General features: G+C 45.0%; 1 protein-coding gene across 1 annotated transcript; it reads right to left on the bottom strand.

Annotated features, from left to right (window-relative positions):
• Window positions 1-1,082: 1,082 nt before the first annotated feature.
• EDN1 (endothelin 1) lies at window positions 1,083-9,449 on the bottom strand. The gene is made up of 6 exons (XM_079148323.1): window positions 9,326-9,449; window positions 6,873-6,937; window positions 5,052-5,220; window positions 3,528-3,686; window positions 3,254-3,367; window positions 1,083-1,746 (listed from the first exon to the last, which is right to left on the bottom strand). Exons 2-6 carry the CDS (start codon window positions 6,934-6,936, stop codon window positions 1,644-1,646), a joined length of 609 nt encoding a protein of 202 aa, XP_079004449.1. The 5' UTR covers window position 6,937; window positions 9,326-9,449; the 3' UTR covers window positions 1,083-1,643.
• Window positions 9,450-10,707: the final 1,258 nt, after the last annotated feature.

Raw genomic sequence — 10,707 nt, 5'->3', positions numbered from 1 at the left:
AATCTGAGCAAATAAGAAGCCAGCGGGAGCCTCTCCGTGCTCTGGCAGAAGGGCTGTTTTCAGCAGTAACTGGTGTGCAAGTTCCCGCCACTGGGTAGATCGTGAGGGGTCATCTTTCCATTACTTCCGCCAGCCCATTAAGATGGAGAAAGCGTCTCTCACCACCTGGATCCTGTCCCATAGGCCTGAGCAATGAAGTTAATGGATGAAGTCCCTGGAGAGTTTTTCAGGTGAAGGGGAAGAGGAGACCACGTCCAGCGGAGGACAGAGAAGTTAAAGCTGCTTTATTCTACTTTTTTTTTTCATGTTATGTTGTTTTTACTGAAATGCAATCTAAAAGCAACTTTTAAGACATAAACCACCATCTTTCTGAATCAGCCTGGTCTCTTTTCCTCCTGTCACCTTTCTAGAAAACCATCTTGAACCCGTTTCCCTTGGCGATTCTTACCCCGTTGGCCCACTCTTCAGAAATTTCAGAAATGATTCAAAATGAGTACAGTAGGGAAAAAAAAATATTTATTTTCTAAAATCATTACCTTGACAGGCAAAACAAAGCATGTTCTCGATTTCATTCAGAAATACACATTTAAAAAAAATACATAGACCAATATGGCCTGCCCAGACATATATTCAACATGGTAAATATAAGGAATAAATTGTTTTGAATATAAATATCTATAAAAAAAATAAGTACATCGAAGTTCAATCTAACCTCTTCCATTTACCGGTTATATAAAGGAAAATAATTTTACTGCTTTAAAGCAGAACGAACATCTCCTTTTCAGTATCTTTCATAAACAACCCTATACCATTGTGTTCCCCAAACTCAAGGTAAGGGAGTCTCCTTGTTCAAGGATCATCTCTTTCTTATGGATCAGAGCTAGTAGATTAGCATCGTAATGTTTACCTACCACTGACACATGGGACCAGACGTCCATGGGGCCACGATTTAGTACGGGAAGCCCGGGTGGGGGGAGGGGAAGGAATTTAGGGAGGTGACAATTAAGAGTGGAAAGTACATATGCCAGAGTGCAAGATAGGTGAGGTAGACTCATACTCATGAAACTCATCCTGACTTACAGTAGTAACAGTTTCTTTCCCTTCTGCATTTAATGACTCAAAAACATAGTGTTGTTTTTTTTTTTTTTTTTTTTCGTCTTCTTCTTCTTTGCTCTGTGTTTGTCCTTTGAGTGTTTTCAATTTGTTCGTTCCTTAGAAAATCTTTGCGTGGACTTTGGAGTTTCTCCCTGAAATGTGCCAGGCTCCTGAGTCAGACACAAACGCTCCCTTAGGACTTTCTTCAGAAACTCCACCCTGGTGTGGAATCTCCTTCCTCCGTGCGGAGGATGCCACCCTATTGGAATGTCACTGCGCCTCTGCTTTCTGGGGTCCCTTGACATTCCCAAAGGCAAGAGACGCAAAAGCAGTTACCACCAAAAAAGCGAATGAAGACAGGTCGGGGACACTTTGACCTTTCTTGGAATGTTCAGCATGAGGACGCTGGTCCTTGGCCAGTCTGGAGTAGAAGTGGTCTAGGCAGGGAAGGTTCTCTTGCTCTGACCCCAGCCAGCGTGGCAGGGGTGCAGGGCCAGCCACAGGACGCCTGGAGGCGATGGCTTCACACAGGCCCAGGAGGTTTGTGATCAGTGTGTTCTGTTGTGGGTCACATTCTTCTCTCTGGAAGATTCGGCTTTTTGCTTTGCAACACGAAAAGATGTTTTGATACTGTTTCTGATGGCATCCAACCTATTCAAACAAGACAGAAGGGGAAAAAAAATGTTACAAAAATAAAGAAGAAATCACTCCTTGGCCCAAGAAATTTCTAAAATTAGAATCTGGCACAAACAAATCTAAACCTGGTTCCTGAACTTTCACCACAGACCACAACAGTGATAAACAGGTTTTTGATAAAACCTCAACAGGCATCTATTACCATCATAAAAATAAAGCCTGCCCCTTTTTCTTAAAAAGGAGGAGATGGTTCATTCATCACATCTAAGGTGAACTGGCTATTAAATCAAATTTTAAAATAAGCCAGGGATGTTTTAATATTTTCTTTAGCCTTGTCTCCACCTCTGCTCCTATGGAGAACTTAGCACAGGTTTCAAATATTTAGAGGAATCGTCTAAATCACATAATAAATTGAAGGCAAAAAGAAAGGAACTGAAGTCAGAAACAAAGGAGAAGAGAGAAGGCACCCAGGTAAGCCCAAAGAAAACACTTTATGGCAACTTTAAAATATTAGGTTTGTTTGTGTGCAGGCCTGTTTTCTTTGTTTGCAAGAAAAGGAAAGAGGTTAGAAACTAATGTTGATGTGACCATGGACAAGGTGCAAACTACCAGAAAAAATAATTTTTCAGGTCAGTTCAGCCACTGTGGCCTAGTGGAGAGCACTCTTGGCCTGAGATTAACATGCAGAGTGCCAAGGCAGGTGAGACGGAGCACCGGCTGAGCTGTCCTACACATCAGTCATAAACAACTCAGAAGTGGCTCATGACTGCCAAACTTGGGTTCAGAACACTTTGATCACAGAACTTCTTGCCCTTGGGTTTCTAGGAAAAGTTTCCACAGACCATAATAGGGATATGTAGGACATGTGACAGATCTGAACGGAGGTTTCCTCCCTCAAGTTCCAAAAACGTCAGGATTTGGAAGGGTCATCCTAGCAACCCCATGAGATTGCTTAATCAGATCCCTCCTCCACCCAGCCCACAACAGACTGAAATGAGAGAGCTTTGAGAATTTGAGAATTTGGCATTGACTTCCCACAAATGCCTTCCCTCTTTAAATAACCTGAAAAACCAAACATGCTTTAAATCTCATCAACCCTACCTAATGATTTTATTGTCCCTTGGTCATTTGAATAACTGCTATTTTTGAAAGAACTTGACATATCTGACACTGACTTAAAATTTTTTTAAAAAACCCTCCCCCTGAAATGATGTTTAATTTCTCAAGGAAAGCGGCAAATACATGAACTCAGAGAGGCAAAGATTGGACACAGGCAGATGACAGAGGTGTCTCTGAGTACACTTAGTTTGGAAAATCTAAAGTACCAGGGGCCAGAGTTTACATTCAAGACCTTCGTGAAAATATTTGAGAGGGATTCCTTCATTCTCTTTAATGGATAACTATGAAGAGCCCCTGTGTCATTGTGTCTGAAAGCCTGTCTCCTCCTCAACCTGGGCAAGAAGGGCTACAGAGCGGGCCAGGAGCATGGTGGGCAGAGCGACTGTTTTTAGGAGCGTCTTACCTTCTGACTTTTAGTCCCGCCAGCAGCTGCTGATAGATACACTTCTTGTCAAGTTTGGAACAGCCTTTCCCTCTCTTATGGTTTTTCCAGGCCTTCTCCATAGTGTCTTGGGCCCTGTTAAAACACACAGGGAAATACATTTCAGCAGTGGTCTCTTCAGACTCACTTTGACCCTCAACATCTCTGCAATTCTCTCCAAAAGGAGAAGACAGACATCAGGGAGGAGGCCAGGAGGCTGGCCACTGAACTGAAGAGCAAAGGCGTTTCTACTCACCTGAGAGCTTTTCCTGCTTGGCAAAAGGTCTGGCACTTCTTGTCTTTTTGGCTAGCACACTTGCATCTGTTCCCGTGGTCTGCTGCCTTTATGGGAAACACATCCTTCAAGGATCTCTTGGACCTAGAAGGGCTTCCGAGTCCATATGGAACAATGCGCCTGTTGTGGAAAGAGAGAAACAAAAGATATTAGCATAATTAATAGTCTTCCTAATGGCACATTCTTTGGCGCAAACTCTTTCCACTGGACTCACAGGAGCTAGTCACCCAGCACTGGGGAGAGCAATGAAGAGAGTACAGTGTGGCAATAATCGGGGACACATGCCCGTCACTGCCCTGAGTGTGTAAACCCAACCAGGTGAAAACCAGTTTTTCTGATTCAATGAAGTACCATCTCAACTCTTAACGAAGTTCAATTTCTTCTCGATACAAGCAACATTGTTTTTTGTCCGAAATCATGAAATCTCTGCTCTTGTGTCTGTTTCATATTTTCTTGCTTTTCTAGTATTAAGTTAACAGTTACTTGAAGGGAGGAACAGAGTGCAGAGATCTGAAGGCAAAAACCATAACTCACAAGATTTTTAAACTCTGTTTTCAACTCAAATCATATAGGATAATGCTTAAAATGCCCCCTGGGGGGAGACACAAGTTTGCATATTTCTCTTGCAGTTTGGTGAAACCCCAGGGCTGTAAGATTTACTGCTGGAAGGTTCGCCAAGAATTTGCAATATGTCTATTTTGATTCTCACCTAAAGAATAAAATTCTTCTTCTGGAAGTACCACCTCACTAAGGAAGTATTAGGCTCATGGTGGTTTGGTTCAGTTTGGTTTGGGTTTTGGTCAGCCCTTGCCCTAATGGACACTGAAGACCACATTGTGCTTGGTTTTTACTTTTGACGGATGAACTGGTTTTGGGGGCAGAAGGAGGAACACTGCTTTTCTTCACCCTTAGAGGAGGAAGAGAAGCCCAACGGTGGGTATTTCTATTTCTGTCTTAAAATAGGCTTTACTAAAGAGAAAGTACAGAAAAAGGAGATCCAGGATCCCATTCTAGTTCTGGCACAAACTCTCTCCTGCACAAGGGACCTCAGCATTTTGGATATTAGTTTTACTACAAGTAGAACAAAAGCATCAGATCATAACTCTCTGCAATCCCTTCTTCTCTGACTCTGCTCCTACGGGAGGCCCTAACCCACATGGGACCTGGGCAACTTACTCCCTAGACCCAGTCCACTCCCACCGTGCCATCGTCCCCCTCACGTAGAGTCTCATCCGCAGTGCTCACCAGTCCTTCTATCCCATGAGTAGCCTGAGCCCCAGGGCATGAGAAGACCCTCTTGTCAGTTAAGAATCAAGCTGTCCTGACTATTGTTCCCACTAGTGCACTTCCCCATTGTCAGAAAGGGTGCTTTTAAATCCCAAGCCAGGTGCTCCCCAGAAAAGGAATGCTGGTAACGGGGCTCCCGGCTCTGGGGTGGTCAGGGCTACTGAAAGACTGGAGTTACGATGCCCTCTAGAGACTCACTCGGGAGTGTTGACCCAGATGATGTCCAGGTGGCAGAAGTAGACACACTCCTTATCCATCAAGGAAGAGCAGGAGCAGCGCTTGGACCGGTGGGGCCTCAGGGTTGTGTTGGGAGGGGACCTCTCCCCTCCACTTTCAGCCCCTGCGATGAGCTCGGCACCCAAGACAGCTGAAGAAAGAAAGGGAGAGAAAACACAGGTGAGTGAGGGATGTCTCCTCAGATGCCCAGAGACACAATGGATCACAGTATTTACGCCAAATCTAGCAGAGCAGATCAAAGCAGATGAAGCATACAACTGCCCTTAGCCAGAAACACAAACAGAAGGAAAGAACTATTTTTTTTTTTTTCTCTCTCTCTCTCTCTCCTTAACATGACTTCACCTTTACCCTGGCTGGCTTATCCACCTGCAGGAAGATTATACAAATGCACGAGAGATAAACACCTGAACAGGGACTTACCAGCCCCCTTGAAGCACCCTTCAAGGAAATGCTTCAAAATACTGTCTACTGAAAATTTGAGTTGGCTTCTGCTTGGAACTTCATTGGACACCACAACCCAGGGTGGCTTAAAATTGGCTAATGACTAAAGATACTTAAATCATAGTGACTACTCCCAGCTCTGAGACCACTTCTCTATACAGGGCATGCTTCCCTCTAGGGGTAGGGGGTACCCACCACTTCACCCATTATATGGGACACGGAGGAGAGTGGTCCAGACAATACATGATAGTATGGTACAGACCACTTGAAATGAACCAGGGACATGATTAGAGAGAGCAGAGAATTTAACTCTGCCATATTCACTTCAGGTGGGAAATCACAGAAACCTTGACCAAGAAGCCACTCAAGAGACCCAGGAAAGGCTCTGTGGACTTTGAATTCCCTGCTGCAGTCTGACGGGTGGGATGTACCATCTCTCTCTTCCTCAATACGGCATTGCCTCTTCCCACTGACAATCAGGTCCTGCAGCTTAACTGCCCAATTTTGTACATTTCAAATGATCAGACACATTCCAGGATTTTCATTCCTTTGGCATCTTTTCTCTTTGGTCAGGGTCATTAAAAGACAAAAAGAAGTGCATTGACCCTAAAAAGGGGGGAGAAAGGGGCAGATGCACACATACTGTCTAAATCCTTAAGCAGCTAAGAATTATCCCAGCTCCCCTCCCAGGACAGGTGAATACAACTGAAAATAGCGCTCACACTGCTTTGGGTGCCAAAAATCTGCCAAAAGAAACCTAAAGTCAATAATGACAAATTTTAAAGAAAACATCTGCTTCATCCTGAAACCGCCTAGGGGTTATTCAACACACTGTCCTTCTGCAGGTGATTTTACAGCTCATATATTGCTTGAATGACTTGAATAAAATTCCTTGGCTTCGATCTGGAATGTTTAAATATTTTACACATTAACACACCAGGAAAGTCATGTTCAAGTAAGATATAAGATCCTGAGCATACTATGTATCTGTATGAACAAACGTATTCCAACTATACATTTGGCTAAACTGTAGCTGTTCTTTACTTTTCTTGAGTTATTTTTTTAAGTCAAGAAAATACATTCTGCAATAATAATTTTAAAAAGTTATTTGAAAGCTATTTGTATTGAACCGAATTTTATTTTTTCACTAGAACTCTTCAATACCTTAGAGCAAGCCTTCCCAGACACTTGCTCTCTAAGCTGCAATAATAAAAAAAAATAAAAAAAAAAAAAATAAAAGAAGAAGAAAGAAAAAAGAAGGGGTGATAACAGACGCAAGAAAAGCAGGAAGGTGGATCAGAAGACATTAATGTCCCCAGATTCACGACTCAGCGTACCTACCTGTTTCTGAAGCTCCTTGGAAAACCACCAGCAGCAGAGAGAAAATCACGGGGAAATAATCCATTCTGAAAAAGGATTGAAAAAATCTCCCTCGCGAACTGAACCCACAGGAAAACGAAGAAAACAGCTTCGGTTCCCCAGAAGCGCTTCTGGTTAACTCAGATCTCAAAGCGATCCTTCCAGCCTAAGTGCCCGTAACAGGCAAAAAGCCCTTTCTGCCAGCGGAGAAGGCAGAGGAAGCGTTCTGCAAGCGCACGCAGCAGCGGAGCGCTGGGGTGGCAGCGGAGACCCGGGACCCGCTGGCTCCGGCTCGGATGCAGAAGCGCGTCTGACTTGGACAGCTCTCCGCCGGCTTTTATACTGAACCCCTATAGAGTGGGGGTAAACAACTCCAACTTTATTCCAGCCCTAGACAATGTTATTGTGTTATTAGTCACCAACAGGCAACGTGCAGCCAGAGATAAGGCAGGGCTCTAAAGGAAATCACTGCTAACTTCAGAGGCAGACGCCCGCCGTCTGACAATTCAGGGGCAGGGCTAAGAAAAAGAAAATACCCATTAGAGACCTTTGGTAAACCTGCCCGTGCAGTGCTGGAGTCTGCTTCCCCTTTGCAAGCTGCCAGCCCCAGAGTTCAAGAATCAGAAGAGGGACTCCAGTAAAAAAGTCATACCATTGGTATGATAAGTATGAGCTACAGTTTAAATAGATTGTATTGTGTGCGGGGAAATTTTTTTCATTGTTCACTTCGTTTTCCTTTTATGTCTCTCCGATTTCTTAGTTTTGATCAAACAAGGGACACTCTCCCTCTGAGCTGCCCTCTACTTGGGTCAAATTGTTTTGGCAGATCAACCTATTTGTCTCTTACTAACGACCCCTCCCCCAAGTCTTTGTTTTTTGACTCAAATTTCTCGCGTCTACAGTGAGAAAGAAAGATCGGTGAGGGAATGGCAATGGAAGGGAAATTTAGAAGAAAAAAAAATAGAGCCCTTTCAGGCACGTAGCCCATTTCCCCCCAATATCACTGATCAGAAGCCCCCATAATTTCTGCGCCCATTAATGCTTCCCCTACTGTCAATACCAACAATCTTAAGAAATGGCAGGAGACGAACACCAGGGGGAGATGAAGAGCTACAGGGGCTGATGTTCTACTAGGAAGAAAAGTAAAAACCTTGACTTGGAAATGACAGAAGGAAACCAGATCTGTGGCCAGGGCCAAGAAGGGCAGCAAGGGTGCCTGATATAGGAAAGAGGTTGCACTTGCGCATGTCCCACTTACTCTTTGCACAGAGACCGCTTTCCTGAGTCTCTTCTTTAAAAAACGTTTTCTTCTGGTTTCCTCTTTTAGAGTAAAAGGGTGTTCTTGAAGAGGAACGTGAATGCTCTGAGAATGGTGTTGGGAAGGAGGAAATGCCCTTGCTGGTTAAAGGGACCAGTTAATACCTCATTTAACAATATCTTTTTCCTTCCATTTAACCTTGAAATGTCCACCGACACACACACACACACACACACACACACACACACACGCCTTGAGGAGCCCCCAGGGCAGTTAAGGTGCAAGTGACAATGTGCCTTAATAATGAATAAAGCAACACATGTAACACACTGGCTTTATCCACCAGTCCCATTTTTCAGGTGTGAGAAAACAGGCACCCAGAGTGTACATCTGCACCTAAGTTCCCCCAGGGAGCACAGCGAGCAGGATCAATTCTGACTCTCTTCTTTGCACATGGAAAAGAAGAGTCTATATCTGGGATCTAGGGATGCCACTTTCTCCATCTCGGATGGAGGCTTTACTACAGTTTTCTCTGGAAAGGGGAGAAGGTTTCCAGCATTTCTTTTCTATTTCTTTTTTTACAAATATTTTTAGTATTGCATTATAGTTATACCTAATAATGGGTTCATTTTGACAAAATCATACATGCAAGGAATATAATTTGCTCCATTTCAGCCCTCACTGCTTTCTCTTTCCCTCTGCTCCTCCCCATTCCCCTTTCGCTACTCTAGGGGTCTTCCTTCTATTTATTTATTGTTTTTTAATTGGTGTTTTATAGATATACTTAAAGGTGGATTTCACTGTGGCATATTCGTATATGTACACAGCATAATTTTTGCATGGATATATTTCTAATGCTCGATAACATAGGAGGATCCCAGGGAACCATTTCGTCACCTCTAGAATCTAGAGGACAGATTTTAGCCCAACGTGGAGCTTGGAAACACTTGCTGGTCCTTGGATCTATTTGTCCCCCTCCACCTCCCTGGAAATCACAGTGGGGGAGACACAGTAGCAGGGTCAGGTTCACGATGAGATCTGTCCCCTAAAAGAGGCACTACAGTAAAAACTGGGGACAGGGGAGAGGCAGGAACCCTCCCTCCCACACCCACGCCCACACCCACACCCGGAGATGCCGCCACCCATCCCAGGGCCCTCTGCCTCCGCGTGTGCTTACCTCAGCCCAGCCCTGGAGGCCCGCCCGGGGAGGCCACGCTCCCCCTCTAATTGGGCCCCAGCAGGAAGCCAGCTCGGCTCTCCCCAGTTCGGGCAGGGGACCTTTGGAAGAAAAAAGCTGATGTCACATTCACAAGATCCAAGCTTCCCCCCTGCGGGAGAAAGATGGCTGGGAACTGCGCCTTGGCAGGGATTCCCGCCCCCACCCCACCCCCAACACACAAACACACACCTTTTTTTTTTTTTTTTTTTTTTTTTTTTTCCTTTCTTAACCTCCTGGCATATTTGACCCAACACTGGCAACAGTCAGGACCAACCTGTCCTCAGTCCCTCCCCGGAAACCACCGCCCCCGCCCTCGCAGGTATCCTGGGTCCAGCCTGGGCTACCATCGGGGCAGCCCGGCTCCCTGCCCGCCCCCAGCCCCTCGCCGAGGCTGCCCTGCAGGTGCCCGCCACCGATCATCAGGTGCAGAAGCGAAGCAAAACCTCCCCACGCGTCTTCTCACCGCCCGCCCTCCCTCCTAGCCTATCATCCCGTGAAAGTGTTGGAACTAGAAATCCAAAGCCTGGGCAGCGATCTGCCCCCACCCTGGGGTTGGTAGAGCTCTGTAAAAGGAAATTGTAAATAAAAATGCAGGATTTCAGATCTGGCAGTATAATCTTTCCAGCTATAATCTTGCTCCCATTTTTTGAATCCTGAGTTTTCAAGGTGTATGTATGTGTGCGCGCGCCCGCGCCTTGAGGCCAAGAGGGTGACATCTGCATTCCCTGACCATGTCTCCATCTCTACCTGTTGCCGCAGCACCCACTTCTCCTCTCCTCTAGGAGGAAGGGAAGCCTCATTCAGGCCCGGGGAAGGCAGCTGTAGCAGGACCAGGCAACTTCCCAGCGAAAAATTTTCCCAAGAATCAAGGGGAGGGAAGGAGAACCCCAACAAACCAGTTTTACAAGCTAGATATTGCACTTGAGGCATTACTAGAGAGGCAGGAAGAAGCGGGGGAAGTTAAAGAGCTGGACAAAGGAATAAATATGGAGGCTTTAAAAAATATGCAGATGCCTTTACTGCCCCCACCCCTCAATTAAATACCAGGGAGAGAGCTCTTTGCAGCCAGTCAACCGCTAAGAGGAAAGGGACAGGAAGGGAGAGAAGAAGCTACAAAGATGTTTTTTTTCCCCCCCAATAGAGCAGTTTGCTGTTGCCTTTCTTGCTTTTGATGTTACACTTGAATGCTAGAAACTATTTGATAAAGCTATTTTTTATGTATTTCTTTCTGTATCTCTGGCTATGTATTAATAGATATCTATAAATAAACACCCTGAGCCCCAAATACAGATACTACACAGTATCAAAGTGTACTGTTTTTAGCACTCTTCAGCTTCTCT

Source organism: Sciurus vulgaris (assembly GCF_902686455.1).
Source record: "Sciurus vulgaris genome assembly, chromosome: 7".
NCBI lineage: Eukaryota > Metazoa > Chordata > Mammalia > Rodentia > Sciuridae > Sciurus > Sciurus vulgaris.
The sequence above is the reverse complement of the archived record's forward strand: the minus strand, read 5'-3'. Positions and strand labels throughout refer to the sequence as shown.

Coding starts and splice junctions, on each gene's coding strand:
- EDN1 (XM_079148323.1), bottom strand. CDS start 6,936: ATGGATTATTTCCCCGTGATTTTCTCTCTGCTGCTGGTGGTTTTCCAA. Junction 5,221..6,872: donor CCAAGGAGCTTCAGAAACAG/GTAGGTACGCTG, acceptor TTCTTTCTTCAG/CTGTCTTGGGTGCCGAGCTC. Junction 1,747..3,253: donor GCGGGACTAAAAGTCAGAAG/GTAAGACGCTCC, acceptor TTGTTTGAATAG/GTTGGATGCCATCAGAAACA.